The 21,194-nt window shown below is 35.9% G+C and overlaps 1 protein-coding gene and 1 pseudogene across 2 annotated transcripts in view; both read left to right on the forward strand.

The window, feature by feature from the left end:
• PIBF1 (progesterone immunomodulatory binding factor 1) overlaps window positions 1-21,194 on the forward strand; it is a 178,698-nt gene that overhangs the window by 76,156 nt on the left and 81,348 nt on the right. For both annotated transcript variants that reach the window (XM_037153253.2, XM_053665641.1), the window contains one exon: window positions 18,183-18,348. In XM_037153253.2, the coding sequence (XP_037009148.2) occupies window positions 18,183-18,348 (166 nt within the window). The remainder of the gene's footprint in view (window positions 1-18,182; window positions 18,349-21,194) is intronic.
• On the forward strand, window positions 15,700-15,777 carry LOC119055124 (uncharacterized; annotated as a pseudogene).

The raw sequence follows: 21,194 nt of genomic DNA on the forward strand, positions 1-21,194 counted from the left end.
TGTTCGGTGTGCCACCAATTAAGTGGATCTTATATTAAACAACATCAGTAGGTACAATTTTGCTCTCCAATATACATATTAAAAACAACAAAATTCAGAACAATACTGTATTAATGTCCTGTGGTTGCCATAATAAAGTACCACAACCTTTGATGACTTCAAGCAACAAAAATTTATTGTCTCAATCCTCTGGAGTCCAGAAGTCATTAACCAAGGTAGCAGCAAGACAATATGCCCTTTTAAATTTCTAGGACCAGTCTGTTCCTTGATTCTTCCATATTCTAGGGGCTCCAGGTGTTCCTTGGCTTTTTTGTCTTCTGGCCACCTCACTTCAGTGTCTTCTTCTCTCGTCACATTGCCTTCTATTCTGCATCTTTTATAAGGATGCAGGCAGTTGCGTGTAGGGCCCACCCAGATATTCCAAGATAGGCTCTTCTAAAGATGGTTAACTTAACCACATCTGCAAAGGATCCCTTTCCCAAATTAGGTAATATTCACAGGTTCCAGGGAATGGGATGCGGGCATGTATTTTGGGCAAAGGCCACCATTCAACCCACTACATATGCCTCTTAAATCATTTGAATTATTCAATCCACTATGTATGCCTTTTAAGTCATTTGAATTAGTATTTATTTGGGTCATTCAATAAGCATATAGCATTTTATTTTTTAACTTTACAAGCAGAATTTTATAAGGTGTCATCTATATAAAAGTGGATTTTTTTCAACGTACAAATGTGACATTTAGCAAATTACTAACTCTTGAACAAATGACACCTTAAAGATTCTAGACCCTACCATATGGTATATGGGTTATTTTATGAACTAAAAGTCATCCTAAATGACTTCTAATAATAAGGACATCATAGTAGTGACATTAAGGGTTAAAGAAGCAGAGTTACACATTTTTAAAACACTAAAACTCTACCTTTAAGTTAAGCTATATTAATTTCATTTACACCACTTACTTTTTCTATAAATAATTAAATTTTGCTTTACTGTAATTGAGATTCATTAAATAAGATCTTGAATGCTTTAATAATAAAGTGACTGTTTCATGTATTATTTTTATTTTGTTCTACTTTTTCTTTCCATTGAGCAAACTTTGAGTCCTTCCTGGTTTTAATCAATGTTTATGTATAACCTGTATGTAGTATGCCACATACATGTTCATTTAACTTTTCCTTTGGTAGAAGTCACTATCACTAGATGTAAAGATATTCCCAATTCCTTTTAGCCATTTAAGTGTGTTACTCTAAGTGAAAGAAGAAACAACCAATATTTAATTCCGTGCTTAATAGAATTAAATGAGACTTATTATACAATTATAAGTTATCAATACATGTTAGCTGTTATTTGTTAGCATCATCCAGTTAGTTGATTCTTAAAATAAGATGTATCCCTGTTCTCTTTCCAGTAACGTAAAGATAAAGGGCTAGGAGCAGCCTCTGACCAGATCTGGTCAAACTGTTTCATGCAAATGGATGGCCTTCACTGTTATAAAGCTCTCTAAAGGCGGTTCCTTTCCTCAACTTACTCTTTATTTGTTACTGATTCATATTATTGGGATTTGGGATTTCCCTTCCATCTGTTATAAGTTTTAAAAAACTTATGCATTTTTTTTTAATTTAAAAGACAGTGTGTTTTTAATTTCCAGTGAAAAGCTTATATATTTGTAAAAAGGTAGGAAATGAGTTAGTGTATATTTAAACAGCAACACTTACACTTCCAGTCAAGATGGAAATGCAGGTAAACACAGCTCATCTCCTCACACAACCACATCAAAAATTACAACTAAATACAAAACAACTTTCACCCAGAATCATCAGAAAATTGAGTTATATGGAAGTCCAGTTACCAAGGAATTAAAGAAATCCCATTCATCTAGATGGGTAGTAGGGGTGGAGATGTGGAATGCACAGTTGCACACCTGTGTGTGGTTGATAAAATCGGAGGGATACCTCAGGAGCAGGGGATCCTAACCCCACACCAAACTACCCAGCCCAGGATTCCAGTCCCAGGAATATAAGTCCCCATAACTTCTGGCTGTACAAACAGGTGGGGGTTAGGACAGCAGAAGAAACTGCAGGATTCTTAAGTATCTTCTCTTAAAAGGCCTAAAACAGACTTTGGACTTACACAGTCCCTCTGGGTTCTGTCCCTGCTGGGTTCCAGCACCAGGGCAGCAGCCAGAAGAGCACCAATGGCATATGGGGAAAAGCTGAAGTGTTTGGCATCAGGTCAAGTATCAGGGGACGGCTTCCTCCTGGACAAAACCCCAAAGGCCAGATAGCAGCCATTGTCCCTTTTCTGGGCCATCACCCATGCAGAGCCACAGAGCAGAGACATCATATCTGAGACTCCATCAACCTGGTTCACACAGGTTGCCCCACTCTGGCAATTACCTGAAGCTCTACCCCATCCAACTTACAGGTATGCTTTTCTACAATAGGCCATACTACTATGACAGGGAGTCAAAGCAGCTCAACCTAACACATAGAAACAAACACAGGGAGGCTGCCAAAATGAGGAGACAAAGAGATATGGCCCAAATAGAAGAACAAAACTCCATAAAAAGAACTAAACAAAATGGAGATTAGCAGTCTATCTGATGCAGAGTTCAAAACATTGGTTATTAGCATGCTTAAGGAACTTATTGGGTACTTCAGCAACATATAAAAGACACAGGTAGAAATGAAGTTTATACTAAGTGAAATAAAGAAAAATTTACAAGGAATCAACAGTGGGATAGATGAAACAGACATAAGCAAGAAAAAAATTGAAAAAATGAGGATAGGCTAAGGAGCCTTGGGGACAACTTCAAATGTACCAACATTTGAGTCATAGAGGTGTCAGAAGGAGAAGAGGAAGAGCAAGAAATTGAAAACTTAGTTGAAAAAAATAATGAAAGAAAACTTACCTAAATTGGTGAAAGAAATAGACATACAAATCTAGGAAGCAGATAGTCCCAAACAAGATGGGCACAAAGAGGATGACACCAAGACACATCATAAATAAAATGCCAAAGGTTAAATACCAAGAGAGAATTTTAAAAGCAGCAAGAGAAAAGCAGATAGTTACCTACAAAGGAGTTCCCATAAGACTGTCAACCATTTTCTCAAAAGAAATGTTGCAGGGTGGAAGAGACTGGCAAGAAGTATTCAAAGTAATGAAAATCAAGGACCTACAACTAGATTCCTCTATCCATCAAAGCTATCATTTAGAATGGAAGGGTAGATAAAGTGCTTCCCAGACAATATAAAACTAAAGGAGTTCATCATCCAAGCCATTATATGAAATGTGAAGACTTATTTCAGAAAAAGAAGATTAAAACAATGAACATTAAAATGGCAATAAAGTCACAACTATCAACAATTGAATCTAAAAAACAAACTGAGCAAACAAAGGAACAGAAATAGATACGGAGATCATTTGGAGGGTTATCAGCTTGGAGGGGGAAGGGGAGGATGGGAGAAAAGTTTCAGGGATTAAGAAGTACCTACCAACTTGGGTAGGTACCAAATAAACAGAGTGATGTTAAGAACAGTATAGGAAATGGAGTAGCCAAAGAACTTATATGCATAACCCATGGACATGAACTAAGTGGGGGGATTGCTGGAGGAAATGGGGGCTACTGGGAGGAGGGGGGTCAATGGAAAAATTGGGACAACTATAATAGCATAATTAAAATACAAAAAATAAAAAGCAAACAGAGCTTAAGTGGCACCAAATATCTATTGTTAGAATCTAGATGTTTTATTGGGACTACAAATATGAATTTTTACTAGCTAGATTATTCATAGATATTCTATATGTAATGAACCTAACATTTCTAAAATTTTTGTCCAAAATCACAGAGATGGAATATACTCAAAAGGATGTATCTCCCCCAGGGCAAATGTGTACCTAGATCATTTAGTCAGATAGGCCATGCATATGTAAATGTTGTGAAGTAACTCGTGTACCTGTTAATGACAATGAAATGTTAACTTTGAAATGGTTTTTTAAAGTAGTTGACAGGAAAATCAAGGTATGGTTAATAGCCTGTTGTTTATGAGAATGGAATGTTCTGTATGTTGATGCCACAAAACATGTCTATTCTTATTTGTCATCTTTTGCCATTAGTTGAACTCTGCATTTGATCCAGAAATAAGTCAACAGATGTTTAAACAAGAAATGGTTGTTGTGAAATTCAATCATGTGTATATAGTAAACATGGGGGGGGGGGAGGTTAGACCAAAGTAATAGCACTTATAAAACCTAAGCTGGAATCTTTAAGTGCTGATCTCTAATTTTTCAAAATTAAAACTATCAGCTGAATGCTTTATTAGCCAGTTTTCCGTGATGCTAACTGCTATGTAATTCCACTTGGTCTCCAATATAGCCAACATGCCTCTTTTTATCATAGAAACTACCCCTTCCTCATCACTCTTAATAGTTCTCTTAAATAGTAAGCATTCCACTTAGAGAAATTTGTAAGCTCTGATTGCTTTTCTGCAGGCTTATGACCAGTTTTTACTCCACAAATTTTAGGCAGTGCTACATTTAGCAGTAAGTTCCACCAAGGCAAAGTGAAAGTTTACGGCTCCTTAAGCCATACGCACATCTTTGATGATGGAAGGCACTTAGAGCAGTGCGGAATTAAATGAGAAACTTTTCATGAACTTTGAATAAAAAAATTAGCAGTAATAATTTGGGAGGTTTATTTGGCTAGAACTATGTAAAAAGCATTTCCCTTTTTCTCTTTTTATGAAATTTATAAAAATTAAATGTTATACACAGATATCATCAGATAAATGCTGTTAATCTGTACCTACATAATGGTAAGTACAGAAAAATTCCATGTAGTTAAACTCATTTTCCTTTACCATTTCATAATAGTATCCTGACTGCCTCTTCCCTGTAAGAATTGAGTCTTCATAGTCCAATTCTGTGAACTGTTTTCTGCTTCCCTTAATATTTTAACATGTGGATTAGGGTTGTTTTTTTTTCCATCAACTCCAAGTGTTTAACATTGCTTGCCTTATTTCTAGTATTTTAAATGAGAGCCAACATTATGAACTCTGCACTTTACTGTGGACATCAAAAGGCAAAAGAGAAACATCTCTCTCCCCATGGTTTCAGAGGAAAAGGTGGAGAAAAATATGTATGTTGTACCCAGATTTCTCTCTGGTAGAGTGTGGACTAATAAAGAGCTAAAATATCTCTCTAAAATTTTTCCTATGATGGGCTAGAAATTTTTCAACTCAATATTTATTGAACTTAGTGCATGACATTATAGAAGATCTTTTTGAATTTAAGACTTTCTGTTCCCCAAGAGCTGAAAGAATAATTGTGTGTGCTCATTTATATTTTAAAGCAGAATGTTGTATCTGTCAAGGAGTCTGTAGCTGAATGTAAATGTCCCAGTCCAGTTTAACGGAGTATTGAGAATGACCTTGTAGAGGAGGTGGTATATGGAACATGCATTTATTTGAAGTATGAATTTGGATGGGCAGAACTGAGAGAAGGGCATTCCAAAACCCTTCTAAACCTTTCTAAATAGAGAAAGGGAACAAATTAAAGGATTGTCAGGAAAAATAGGTAATTCAGTCAGATTGGAAGAATACAAGTAGGTAGGAGATAGATAACTTCATGTTTTGGTAGGGCCTATAAAGTCAGAAATAAAGAGCTTACATTTACTTCAGTGGGCAGTGTGGGCTGACATGATGAAAACACATTTTAGATCATTAACTTGGCAGGAATATGCCGATATACATGCAGGGTAATTTAAGATTCCCCGAATATGAGTGCCTTATAGGTAAAAGTTAGAAATGGCCCAAATTGGTATGATGGCCTAGGGAACAGATGGGCAAATTGGTTTTAGAAATAACACCCAGGGGGTGGAGGTTGGTGGAGATTTTTCTGTCCTCTCTCTACTTATCTCCTCCCCCCTTTCCAGAGAAAAGACATTGCTAATGTGTTTGGATCATATTCCAAGACACACAGTTTGGGCTTCTAGATTGTGGTTCTGTCCTTCACAATCATAAGTACAGCTTGGTCTTCCTCTTCCTCTTTCCTGTGACTGACAAAACACGGGGTTGAAGCTCATATATATATATGAGAGACCTGTGAATTGAGGTTTTTACTATAGATGCTGCTATTATTTTAGTTGCCATTTACCGCTGGCTCCTTTGTACCTATCATTTTCAAGAACGTCATAGTGCTTATGTTAATGGAACATTAGACATTTCTTGGATTTCCCCAAATATCTAACAGCACCCAATGCCACAGCTTCTTCAAGTGGATCCTATAGTCTGCACACACTAGAGACAATGTAATTTATGTTTAAGAGTACTGTTTCTGGAGGTAGATTGCCTAGGTATTATCGATATATTGTTTCTACTGTTACTAAATGCATCACTTTGGGAAAGTTTTATAACTTCCATGTCTCTGTTTCTCATCTATAAAATGACAATAGTAACTCATAGAATTGTGAGGATTGTTTAACATAGTGTTTGTCACATAGTGTTTGCCACATAGTGTTTGCCACATAGTGTTTGCCACATAGTGTTAAACATGAGCTGTTGTGTTTATTGCAGGATCCAATAACTAACTAGATTTGAAAGTATCGTGGGAAGTTGGTGATTCTTAGAAAATTTTCAGGTTGGGGTGGAGGGATCGAGAAAAAAGGGGAAAAGGACTCATAGACATGGACAACAGTGTGGTATAAGGGGATTATGGTAATGGAAAAAAACATAATAAAGATTGTATATTTTAAAAAATTAAAAAAGAAAAATCACCCAGAAAGACATTAAATAAAGAAAAATGTTTTTCTGGGTATTTGAGATGACAATAATTTTACTATCAGAAATAGGACTTTTATAAAGCAGCGGTAACTCAGAAGTGAATGAAGGTTATGATTTTGATTTAGGATCTGTACTCGAAGTTCTAAAGTACCAATCACATCACTTCAAAAGGTATATAAATGTGTAATCACTATGTTGTACATCTGAAACTATTGTAATATAATATTGTATGTCAACTGTAATTAGAAAATAAATTAATTTTAAGTAAATAAATAAAAGTACAAACCATGTAGAATACACTAAATGAATGAGAATAAAGAATTCAAGCCTAGGAGAAAGAGCAGGCCTAGAGGTCAAGATCTGGGACCCAGAAACTTTGCTAAAACTTACAGTAAGAACTCTGAAATTTGGGAGGAGATTTAATAAATGCTGATCATTTGCTGTGGGTCAGATACAATGCTAAGGTTTTAAAGTTTTCTTTCCTTCTTTCATTAATTGTATCCTCAATTCTTATCTCTTACAAATGCTATTTTTAAATTTTTTTTAAAGTATAGTTGGTATACAATTTTATATTGATTACATTAGCTTCAGGTATACAATAGAGCAATTGGAAACTTTTATACCTTACAACTGACCCCCCCACTAATTCTAGTAATCCTCTGTCACTGGGCAAACTTATCACAATATTACTGACTATATTCCTTTTCCCCTTTCCCCCCATCCCCTCTCCTCCTCCCTTCTGGATCTGCAGGTTATTATGCTGATTGAAATAAGTCATTTCAGACAAAAACAAATACCGTATGGTTTCACTTATATGAGGAATCTAAAAAGAAAAGAAGACAAAAACAGAACCATAGAAATAGTCCAAAAGGATGGAAAAAGAGAATCATAGAAACAGACCTAGAGGATGGTTACAAATGCTATCTTTTTTTTTTAAAGATTTTATTTATTTATCTTTAGAGAGGAAGGGAAGGAGAGAAGGAGAGAAACATCAATGTGTGGTTGCCGCTCATGAGTCCCCTGCCGGGAACTGGCCTGCAACCCAGGCATGTGCCCTGACTGGGAATCAAACCGCGATCATGTGGTTCGCAGGCCCTCGCTCAATCCACTGAGCTACACCAGCCAGGCAAGTGCTATCTTTTTAAGCAAGGATATAAAGGCTTAGGAGGTTGTTTTCTTAAAATGGCATAGCTGGAATCTATGAACAAGCTACTAAAGCTATTAAGTGACTTTAGCAAGCCTGCAGGATACAGGGTCGTTATGATCGAAGTCCATTGTTTTGTCATACACTAGCAATAAGCAGTTGAAAACTAGCAATAAGCTAGTTCTAAAATTAGGAAATTAAAAGTTTTTGAAATTCCATCTGTAGTAGCATCAACAATATTCAATAATTAATGGATAAAATCCACAAAATGTGAAGCAAGTACAAGATTTGTACAGGGAATTACTAACAATTAAAATAAATAATAAGTTGTGGAAAGGAACCCATTTTTTAGAGAGCGTTGTAGCATTGAAGAATTTTTTATTTTTTTGATTATTAGGAAAAAAATCAGAAGAATGATATAACATGACATAAAATTATTTGAAATTCAAATGATAGTGTCCATAAATAAAGTTTTATTAGAACATGGCCACGCTCATTTCTTTGTGTATTTTCTATGCCTGCTTTCATGCTGCAGTTGCACGGTTGAGTATTGCAGTAGACATTTTCATGGACCTCAAACCCTAAAATGTTTACCTTTTGGCTCTTTCCATAAAAAATTCTTGCAGATTCCTTATCTGAAGCATTTATGCCTGCTTTACAATAACTTCAGTTCAATGCTGGTGGTCATTTTCCGTCCCCTCCATGACCATTCACAAGTCCCAGTGGGCGCGTCACCACTGGGAGGTGGCCTCCCGGACCCCAGCTCTGCCCAGCCCTGTGCATCTCCGTCGCTGGCTGCAGGAAAACGTATTTGCCTCCTGTTTCTTGGTGAGGAATGCTACACTCCACTGACTGAAAGAAAAACAAAATCCTGTGCTTCTGAAATTTCTGTATTTTAAATAATTAGCACATCTCATGGTTCATAGGAAAACACCGAAAACGTGATGAGAGATCTTGCCTCCACCAGAGAGCATGGAAGGTCACCGGTTACCTTTCCCATGACAGGCTTGAAAACAAAAAAAGGGCTTTGGCAATTTTGTGTATTTAAACTTACTCAGCAAACACTTACATAGTACCTACTATACTGGCCCAGTTTTAAACATTTTACTAATATTTATTTAATCCCCATGTTTGGGTTTTTATCATTGTTAATCCCATTTGATAGATGTGGAAACTGACACACAGGTACAAGGTGCAGGTGTGGAATGTGAACCCACAAAGGGTGGCTTCAGAACCCGTGCTTAATTTAGTTCTGTGTGCATGTTTGAAATTGCATTATGTGACAGAATACTCAGTCTCATCACATGAACCTTCGAGGTAAGTTAAAGCGCTTCTTGAAATGTGTAAGTTTTTCAACACATATCACCCTCACTGATTTTTTTCTGTTTGAATCCCTAAATGACGTTGTCATTGTATTTTATCTTTAGAACCACAAGTATCCATTAATTTTTTTCATCTGTTCTTCAGGTGTGTTTTTGATCTTCAAAATGTGATTAATTATATGTTGTTAAATAACCTCTAAAACCTGTTTTCAGTGTACTTGTGAGGCTGCATTCCAGAAATAATTATAAATCCATATTGAATGTCTTTGCTTCCACGTTTGATTCCTTCCGGGGAACAGTACCAGCATCACAATTTGCATTGATTATGGTCTTTGCAAGCCAATGTGTCTTCCCTAAAGCAGTATTACACATTCCAATATAAAGTAACCGAGAGGATACTCAGTGGGACAGATTTTGAGTACTAGAACAGAAAGTGACACCCAGGCCGTATCCTAAAATAGTCACACCGATACTGTCAGTATAGGGCACAGAGCCAGCTTTGTCCAAAACAAAATAGCTTTTCTCTAGACCTCCTCCAAGGACATCCGTTACACCCTCCATTGACCTGGGCTTCCCTAAACCTCTGACCCACAACAAAGGCTTTCCTCTGCCCTTGGAGGGCCTTTATGTGCTTCACTCTTTTTGTGAAGAGCCCTCACCTGCTCTCTTTGTTCACCTTTTAGTCCTGACTTATGTGTCTTCCATCTTCTTCCTTTCATTGTGTCTGTCCACTCCTACCTGCCAGAGATGTGTTGCTGGAGATTGTACATGTGCTTTGATACATGCTTTATTCTTTATTTTTTATTTTTTAAATACCCTTTTCTCTCGTATTCAGGATATTACAGTGTGAGAACCCAGAAATCTGAGGCAGTTATGGGTTCTCACACTGTTATATAAATTCCAGCTTTTCTCCTTCTTTGGTAACTTTTCTAGGACTCGGTTTCTTTATCTCTAAAAAGACAATAATCCTAGGTTCTGTTTTAGACCTTGGAGAAGACTAAATGAGAGTGCACACCCACAAACACAGGAGCAAATATAAACAAAATGTGTTGAGATGCTAAGCTCCTTTCTTGTGTATTGGTCTCTACACACGCTGACAAGGACTTGTGCCAATTCAGGTTTTCTCCTAGAAAGTGCCTTTACGATTCATCTCTGGCTTTGGATTGCAAGTCTCTCCTAAACCACTGGTTTGGGTCTTGATTACAATAGCAAGTGAGGAAAGGAGGAGGAAGCAGGGCCATAATAGAAAGTGCCAGCTTTCCACCTGCCTAGAGAGGGGAGGAGGAGAGGGCATGAGAAAGTGTGGGAAGAACAGTGAGAACCAAGAAAACATTTAAGAAGAGAAGGCATTTCTTCCAAATACTAATGGAGACTGTTTTAAATGTTTAACTTTTCATTCAGTTAACATTGAATACTGTATTTTGCCATGTACAATTTGCACCCACGTTTTTGGCCTACACTTTCAGAAAAAAAAGTCTTTCATTTTAATTCTTTAGTTCCGTTTTTTATTCATTTACATTTAGGTACTTGTTTTTTGTATTATAAAGGAATTTAGCATTTATTTTTGAACATATGGTACAAGAAATTTTATGTAACAACTATGTTACTTATGTAACAACTAACACAACAAGATACAAGGTATGAACAAATATAATAAATTGTGTATTTTTCCATGTGCACTACCCATGTATAATGCGTATAATGAGTAGTTTTAGGTTCTTCCTTATTTTTCCCTCAAAAATTTGGGGGAAAAATCAGCATTATACATGGCGAATTATGGTATCTTTTATTTTATTAGGTACTTTACTGTCTCATTTTTATCCTGTCATGTTTGTCCCCATAAACAGATAGTTACATAGACGCCTAGGCATGCAGATGTCTTCTGGAATTTCAAAAGCTTTCTCATTTGATAAACAGATGTGGAAATAAAAATATGGTCATAGCATATGTGTTAACTAACTGTGCTGACAGGTCTAATATTTTTTATTTACTTGTTTAAAAATTCTAAAATAGACCTAATAAGCAGTTACGTAAGTTTATTAAGTCTAATGAGAGAGATTTGGAGATGGGGGAGCAGACCTAACAAAGCGACGTAGCTCTCCTCGTTATTATTTTCTTTTCTTTGCTTCTGTTTTACATACCCTCATTATAGATTTCATTGTATTTCTGTAGGTAGGCTGGTGAGTTGCACTTACATTCGTAAAATGGTGTGTATATTTTGCAATAACTTTAACTCACTACAGAAGTTAGATATATCTAAGCTCTACCAAGCTTTGCTCCCCCTTTTGCATTTCTGTTTTTAAAATGTTTTTAGAATGTCGTCTGTCTGCTTCTGTCATGTTAGTCATTAGCCAAACTGTACATTTGTAGAAACTCTCATCTTCCCTGCAGCTGCGTCATTACCTGTCCTGTAACCGTTTCAGTTTCTTTTGTCTTCACTCCCCGTAATTTTTCATTTTAAATTGATAACTAAACCTGGAAATAATAATATTCATTCACTGATTTTGTCATTTTTCGAAAAGAATGCTCCTCATCAGATTGGTTCATTAGACTTGAGTGTTTTCTAACTCGGTTTGAAGTATTTAGTAATCTAAACTTTATAGTATACATAATTAGTAAGACTCCATTCAGTCAGTACATATTTATTAAGAGCTTATAGTGTACCAGGTAAATATTAGATTCTAGGAATCCAAAGATGCATTAAACAAGACACTTGCACTCAAGTGACTTATATTTTAATGATAGGAGACGCTCTTGTGAGCATGGTACTTACGTTGGCTCACTGAGTTACCCAGAATTTAACATTCCCCTGTTAATCATCGAATTTAACATGTCCCCTGAGATTTCCACTCAGTAGAACTACGGCGGAGCCCTGGTGTCTGTACTTCTCAAATGTTCCACAAGTGGGTCTGATGGTTACTCCTGGTTGGGTTAGATAAAAGTCAAGGGTCATCCTCACCCTTGCGAAAGAAAGTCTTGCTCCACTGCCAAGCTACCTGGATTTGAACCCAGGACTCTATTTTCTGGACTTCTATTCTTCAAGAGTTTCCTGGAGTCATGGAATTTTTTAAACTTGTTTTCAGAACACTGATTTGTGTAGGTTAAGGTTCATAGTGCTTGCCGGTTAATGGGAAGTTGTTCTAAATAAATGGCTTTTACATCTCTTTTTGCCTTTACAGTAGGTTGCATGTACGGTAAATTGACTTTTTTCTTTGAGCTACAAATGATGGAAAAATAGGACAAAACCATGATTAGCCTTCATTCTGCTGCTTTTCACACTTAACACTATTGTTCATGAAAGTATCCCCCCAAAGTACTTTTTCTTAGGATTTTTTTTACAGACTTCATGTTTTTTAGAGTAGTTTTAAGTTCACAGCAAAATTAAAACAAAAACACAGGTCTTATGACTTTCTTAAATTCAGTTTTATCTCTGCGAATTTTTTCTACACTGTGGGGAGAGCAACATTCTGAGGTATATATTGCAAGCAGCGTGAAGTAGTTTTCAGTGCTGTGAAGCACTGATGTCATAAATACTCTTGGTTCAGAGGATGGTCCAAGATGAGTTTCTAAGTGTTTGTTGTCATGTTGCCACAAAAGGGAAAACAGCTACTCATTCAAACACTGTCAAAATATTTCACTCTAATTTTATCTCATGCATGCTTTGATTTATTTTAAGGCAACATTCCTTTCATTATATTTGTTTCATTTAAGTACTTTTATCTTCACATACCTGCAGTATGTATTTTTTGCCTTTGTAGGAAGGCCAAATATTACTACATACTGTTTATTTTATTAATAACAGTACATATTTTATTTGATCATGATATGATAGATGCATTGAATTACTCTAAATACATGCTTGAAATTCTTATGAATCCATGGTACAGTTGTTAAGCATACTCAGCGTTTTTACCTCTGCAAAAAAAGATCTCTCACATTCATTTAAGAATTTGCTTGTAAGCCAAAAACGACAGATGTCGTATCACAGCCGAGAAGCGAACTGGTTGAAGAAATCGTCTAAATGGCAGAGACATTTGGACAAATAACCAAACACCTTTTAAATTCCTTTTGCTTGTCCCGTAGTAATCACTGTTGCAACACTGAGGGTAGTTTTCTAAGTTTTTCTACCTGCTTGCTTTTCAGCTCAGAAAATTTCACATGGGAAAAGCTAGTTACTAGAACTGTTTCTGCCGATGAAAGGGAAGCGATTTCAGATGTTTTCTCTAATGTGCATCAGTTGTTCTTAACATGTTTCCTACCTTCAGGAGGTTCACCAATTCAGCATACACCTGCCAGCAAATTTCGTTCATTACGTCCAGTGATTCTCTATCAGAAAATGAATATATCCCATTAGGAGAGTTTGTTACAGTACAGAAAGCTGGTGTGTTGTGTGGGTAACAGGAAATTCTGATCTATCCTTCTTTTCAATTGATATGTAAATTGATATAATTGAAGAATATAATATTTTAAATATTAAAGACAGAGTGATATGAAAAGTTATTTTAAGGAAATATTTGTAGATTTTTACAAACCTACTGTAGTAAATGTAGTTGTAAATTGTATTCATATAAATGTAAATATAAATAAATGTACATTAAATTGATATGTTCTGAAGTATATAAAACTAAATTTTAAAGATTTTTTTTTACTTTTTATAAAGTATCAGAAATTGTAGATTGGGTGTGGTAAACAGGGGTGCCTATTTCTGGGTGTAGAGATCTTGTAAATATTTTCAGGATATTAAAAAACCAACCAACCAAAGACTTAATTTACTAGACATGGATGAGGCCATGATACAAACTTTGTCCCTTACTTGGCTAATAACACCGTGTTGTAGACAGTTAAAGAGATCTCATCCAAAATTACTTGCATAGAAAATACTTAATTTTTCATTTTTTACATGTCAAAAAATTTTTATTTGCCTTTCAGAAAATTACTTTTTCAAGTGAAAATGTCTAATGTAAAAACAACTAACTTTTTTTCCAACCTCTCTTCACCCAGATATTTTTTACCTACTACAGTGATATAATTTCTTCAGGATATTTTTTTTCCTTTTTATGTAAGTGTAAATGCCCTTATGTGATTCTCAGGTGTCTATGGTATGTGTCTAAATATGCACTTAAGTAATGAGTTGAGTTTACCTTTTTAAGAAACGCACTAGAATACGTGTGTCCAAATGATAGTACCTTCCAGCAAAGTAGTCACAGTTGCGCCTCCTATGCTTTCCCACACACATCCTAGCAATGCTCAGGATGGTGACTTTTCCTCACTCAGAGCAGCCCTTGATTGTAACGGCCTTCTTCCTTCAAAGATGTATTTTGTTTTGGGAAATTCAGACTTTATTCAGAGTGTAAGGCTTAGCAGTGGATGGGTACTACTCTGTGGTGTGAGGAAATGAGGTGAGAAATTAGGGAAGAGCTAGATGTCTGACAGTAGTGTAATAATTAAGAATGAAAAATTACAGTGACAATAAAATTAATACATAGGAAAGGAATTTAATAGCACAGGAGAAATTTTAGCATAATATCAGGTGAAAAGGATAGAAAACTTTATATGAAGGGATGATTCACATATAAGGTGCAGGGCAAACATTTCCATACGTGATAATACCGAATATTGGTGAGTACGTGGGGAAACCGTATGTCATACATGTCTGGTGGAGATTCAGACCCATCTCTGTTTCAGAGTTGATCATCAGTCTCTGCCCCCTTTGCTTCAAAACGGGATTCAGTTACCTTCCTCACACACGGCTTTAGGGACACAACCATGACCCCGCCTTCCATGTATTCTGAAGTAGAGTGTTTTCTCTGTATTGGCCCAGAGCGCCTTGAACATGTTTCCTCCCGATACAGCCAGCCCCAAACTCTGTTGCAGCAAATATTCCTTAAGAGCAAGCATTTCTAGGATTTCAGATTAGTGTTTGTACAGCAGCATGTGATATATGGCTGAGTCTTATGAAAACTAGAAGAACCCAGTTACAAATGTAGCACAGAGAATAATCTAGCCAGATGTGGGCCCCGGGATGAGAGGTTTGTAAGGATAATTGGAGATTCTGATTATACTTTCTAGGAAATTTGACCTCTTACTATGGTGAATTAGAATATCAAACAGAAAGTCATTAACATATAAATAACATTGAGTTAGTGTAAACAAGATGTTCACGTTAAGAGGATAAATGAGAATATGAGTTCACACAGTAAACTGTGCTTGGTTATATTAGCAAAACAAGTAAGAGGGAGTTCCCTTAAACTCCCACCTTGTGCCCTGGTTGTCTGCTCCTCCTGCTGGAACCGCCTTTTTCCTTCAGCATTTTCACAGTTTAACAAATGAAAAGGATAATTATGCCTTTGTAAAAGGCATAATTTTTTAGGAAGATTCTTTCATGGTATAAACAACAAGGGAATAGGTTAATCCTTTAGAATTATCATTTGATTTATAGAATTATCAAGACTATACTTTCAGGGATCATTTCTATAGTTTGTTACTATAGAATTATCATTTGTTTTGTCAATTTGCTAAACAGTATTCTCAAAGTTCATTTGATCTATAGAATTAACATTAATTAGGTTTGTCAGTTTATTAAACTTAGTATTCTCACATTTCGAGAAGATCACTATTATTTAACTTTTCAATATAAGGAAAGAATAATAGTGCTAAAAGTAACTTTCAGATGCCATATAATGAATAACAACAGGTGGGAATAAAAGCTAAGCTTTTAATTTCTTATTTGGAGTTTGCATTGATCTCAGAATTACCCACAATGTCCTGAATCCATAAGAAGGCAAACTTTGTAGTTAAATCTTTTCAAAACAATTTATTATTTTAAAGATCAATATCACATTTTAAGTGACTTAGCCAGAATCTATTTTAGTGATGTAATCTAGTGTGTTCTGTAATGTAGCATACAAAGTAGGTATTGATTTCACACATTTTATATGTTTATATTTATAAAATACTCCTTGAGCACAGGGACATTTTCATGTCAGCAAAATGTTGAATTAATACATTTTTGTGTAAAATAATTTTTTACTACTTCACGCCCATGCAGATGGCTGTAACCAAAAAGGGACAGTGAGTTTTCGGTCTGGGGCTCTGGACGGATGGCTATGGTGCAGGGGCCTGAGGTGAATGTGGACAGCGGCAAGCCAAAACTGAGCAAAAATGAGCTAGAAGATGCCAGGAAGCTGAGAAGAAAGTAGTGGAGCGGGAGAAGTAGGGGCGGGAGGGTTTAGAAAAGGGGCAGAGGCCTCTGCTCAGCTTGGTACCAGACACTTCAGTTTCCCCCTGTTTGCCACTGGTGCCTTCAGGCTGCTACCCTGGTGCAGCTGGTGATTAAACGAGTGAGTGATTTAGTTGAGTAGATTAGTCCATGTGTGGGGGTTCTTTAAATGGAACTGCTTAGGGCTCCAGCCGTTTCTTTCGAGGACTCAATCCCCGTTGATGTTTGCAGCCACAAGTTATGGGCACTTATCTCCCTGGCCCTGGAACTCTGGGCTGGGACACCTGGTGTGGGGCTGGCCCTCCTCAGTCCCAAGATACCGCTCCTGAATTTTTACCCACCACACGTGAGGGAGGAACCAGCCTGTTCCTGTCTGCGCCCCTCCTACCAGTCTGGATGCATGTGGTTTCTTTACTTCCGTAGTGGTCAGACTTCCATTCGACTTGATTTCTGACAGTTCTCAGTGATGGTTGTTCTATATTTTAATCGTAATTTTGATGAGGTTGTGCAAAGAGGTTGCCCGTGTCTGCCTACACCACCATCTTGACTGGAAGTCCTCTACTAGCAACTTCTATCTGTTAAAGAAATACTCAATATTTTGAGCCACATGTTCCTCATCTGTAAAACCTAATAGGGCTATTGGAAGGATATAATGAGATGCTGTGAATTAAATAGCCTATGCCCTCTGCTTCCCTACCCTACACATACTCTGGCTTCTTCTTCCTAAAACACTTCCCACCTGTACTTCCTCCTGCCTTCCACACATATGTATGTTCCCTTTGAACCCAGGGATTACCCTAATAAGCACTTGACACACTCTGTTGAAGTTTCGTCTTTATTTTCTTGTCTTCCACAGAAAAGTAAGTTCTTTAAGGGGGAAAAATTTTTTTGTCTACCATTGTATACATATTTACCTAATAAATTGACTAACTCAATAATCATTTAAATAAATGAATTTTAGTAACATATTTAGTGTTATGCTGGGTTCAGAATAGCTCCCTGAAAAGGTATGATGAGTCTGGGTTTTGCTTTCTGTTAGAACATAATCAACCTGAAGCATTTTTTAATTTACAATATGTGGTGATTTATATGTTAAGTGGAAATATTTTTATTACTAGTTATAACTGAAATGAGAATTTTCCTTATCTTTGTTGTAATAGACTTTGTAGTTATACATCTGTCTTTGTAATTTGTACTTTATGTTTTCTTGTAATATCCAAATATATATATTTACTCAGAAATTTATTTTACAAGTATCTCAAGAATTTGCAGTTTAAATTGCATATTTCATGCCATTCTTCTCCATCTGAGATTAGGCTTAGAAGGAAATAGCAAGCCTGGAAGCAATGCTGTAGATTTAAGGCCTGTGGAATATATAGAAATTAAATCATTTTAAGCAATATAACTGAAACTTCCTCTTACCATTTTTTACTGTAAATGTCTTACAGTAATAATAGGTAATAATTACTCTTGGATGAAAGGAATAAAAACAAGGGAGCATTAGAAGAAGTTTAATTGGTACATTTTGTTCTCTGGAGTTAGCATATTTCCATATACATGCCTATCTAAATTATTTACAAAAACTTTGCTGAATAAATATGTTATTAACTGCATGATAAAATGGAGGTGTAGAAAAGTAGTAGTAATGTTTGTGTTTATATAAGTCATCAAGCTTTCTTTAAAGTCTCATAACCATTCTCCTTCTTTCAGGTACAGAGAACTACAACTTAGTACAGAAAGCAAAGTAACCGAATTTCTCCATCAAAGTAAATTAAAATCTTTTGAAAGTGAGCGTGTGCAACTTATACAAGAGGAAACTGCAAGAAATCTCTCACAGTGTCAGGTGGAATGTGAAAAATACCAGAAAAAATTGGAGGTACCTATATAAACTTTTCTTTCAAAATTAGCATAGCAGGTGAGGTCCATGAGTACAAGGTCTATGTCATATTGAGCTTTGTCAATAATATTTCTCTTGTGTATGAGAAAAGGCATGGATCTTTCTTTCTATTTCTTTCATTGTTGTTCGGTTACAGTTGTCTGCCCTTTGCCCCATTGCTCTCCCCTACCCCATCCCCGCCCACTCCCGCCTCATTGTCTGTGCCCAAGAGTGTATTTCTTTTTAAAAGACCTCTTATCAACAGGACCTACCTTCCTGTTATAGATAAATAGGTGAAAAGAAGGAATGCAGTATTTCCAGGAAAAGAAATGCAAATTGTAAGAAATAAATGAGAATGCGTTCTTCCTAGTAATTAAAGAAATGTGAATTTAAACTCCTTTTTACCATTACATGGGTCTGTTTGTTATTTTTGAAGTGTTGGCAAGAGTACCCTTAAATGGTAAATCTCATGCAATTAGAAAATGGGACATCCCTTCTGGACAACAATATGACAATGTGGCTAATGGCCTTAAAAAATTGATCCAGTAATTAGCCCTGCTGGTGTAGCTCAGTAGACTGAGCATGGGACTGTGAAGCAAAGAGTCGCTGGTTCGATTCCCAGTCAGGGCACATGCCTGGGTTGCAGGCCAGGCCCCAGTAGGGGACACAGGAGAGGCAACCACACATTGACATTTCTCCCACTCTTCTTCTCTTCCCCTCTCTAAAAATAAATAAATAAAATCTTTAAAAAAATTTTGATCCAGTAATTTTAGTTAAAGGAATTTTACCTAAAGAAATAATAAGATGTTATAAAGGTTCATATTAATGGTATACATTACAGCATTATTTATTATAGTAAAAATTAGAAGTAACTTAAGTGTCTAATAGTAGATAATTAAAAGATTTTCAATTAGTTTAAGTTATATTTTGCTATAATCATACCTTGTATGATTACACACAATCATGTTCTTCAGTATTTTAGATTTGGGGAAAATAGTCATTAAAAACATTGAATGAAAGATTCGGTAATCCTATTAACATGATTAATTAGCTAACAATGTAAGTATTAATTACTATATCTCAAATTACATTTCTGAAAAGTATTTTGATAAGTAAAACTAAGATTAACAAGATAAAGGGTGTCTCAGAAAATAAAGTCTTAGTGAAGACATAAAAATGATATTAAATACGTACATCTTTAAGAAAACAAAGGTGAAAACTGCAGATGGTACCCACTGCCAAAGTTAAGTGGAGAAGACCAGTTAGGACTTTTCAGACAGCTTCCTAGGAAACCGCGGCCAGTGTAATCTGCTACAGCAAATTCTACCATGCACATTCAGTGAGACTGCATTAGACTAGCTGGTTTGCAATTCATCTTTTGCAAGTTAATGTTTTCCATGGTTTAAATTTCATGATTCATAACAAAATGACTTTCCTTTTTCTTTTCATGTTGGATGACTGCGCTTAAGAATGTGTCTTGGAGCAGGGTCGTGGGGTGTATAGGAATATAGAGAAACACTTTTTCTCTCTGAACTTTTGAAACAAGCATTTCACTAAACACTTTATAACATATAGCGCTGATGTTTTCTAAACCATTCTATTTTCATACTGTTAGCTGTTGCAGTCCAAGTTGGTTTCAAGACCTCAGAAAGGTTGCACCTTGCAGAGTGAAAACCACTCTCCTATGGACCTACCCACTTGGTCTGTGGGTGCAGGTGAATAGTAAATTGACAGTGTTTCTTCATATAAATGTCTTATATGGAAAATACCTTCATAAAAATTATTGGGATCCTTAAAACACTGGTTGATAGAAAAACTTAGGGGAATTTCTGTACACCTTCTCCTCTGTCAAACTAGGAGCCTTGAGAGAACAGGAACTATTCATTTATCATTGCGTCACAAGTGCCCAGCAGTGCTTTGCTCCTGGTGGGTGCTCAATAATTAGTTTATGAGTGAATGAATGGTTTGATGAGTGCTAACATAGAACCATTATTTGAATCCATTTTCCTGAAATACTAGAAGGTATTTCTAAGACAACTCTTATTAGAAGGAATAATTTACAGAAAAATAATTTTGTGAGGGGTAAATCTTACTACAATTATTATGTAGTTTTCTGTGGCTTTTACTGAACAGTCTCATGTATTTATAACTCAAGAATAATTTATTTTGTCTTAAGTATCAGGTGACAAGTGCTCTCAAAACACTGGCTCTTTATATTTTGTGACTTTTGAAAAATCATTGGCCTATAATTTTGTGTGTGTATATATATAATTTTGCATTTTCACTAAGTTATTTAAAGAAAGGAACTATCCACTGAGACCTTGATATTCAGTGGTTTCCTAAAAGCAGTTGACCTATTTTGTACATTCATGTTTATATATTGGTTTTTCCTGAAGAATCTTTAATATAATAGCATTCCATAGGTCTAATAATGAAGTTCTCCTTTGGCTTTTCAGAAACAGTAGTGACTCTGTGTAGACTGGTCATTCAGACAAATCCACGCTGAAAGGGAATTCTTCATCGTGGGGTGCTGATGTGTTTGCAAGATACGCACAGTCAGAAGTTTCTGGAGATTTCTATGTTGTGAAGAGAGAATTTTAAATTATGTCTCTCAATTTAATACTGTTTTTGAAGTTTTGTCTTAAAATAATATCTGATGACATATCTCATTTTCAACTTTTTGATTCTTTATCTCTTTAGATATCTATTTTTGCAATTTTTTTTGTTGTGGTTTTTTGTTGGGAGGGTGGGATGCAGCTGAAAAATACCAGCTCTACTATGAGAACAGTCATTTAACACTATCTTTACTGATTCTTTCTTCTTTTTTGACAGTGGAATTAATAAGT

Source organism: Artibeus jamaicensis, unplaced genomic scaffold (assembly GCF_021234435.1).
Source record: "Artibeus jamaicensis isolate MK-2021 breed Jamaican fruit bat unplaced genomic scaffold, CSHL_Jam_final contig_415, whole genome shotgun sequence".
NCBI classification, from domain to species: domain Eukaryota; kingdom Metazoa; phylum Chordata; class Mammalia; order Chiroptera; family Phyllostomidae; genus Artibeus; species Artibeus jamaicensis.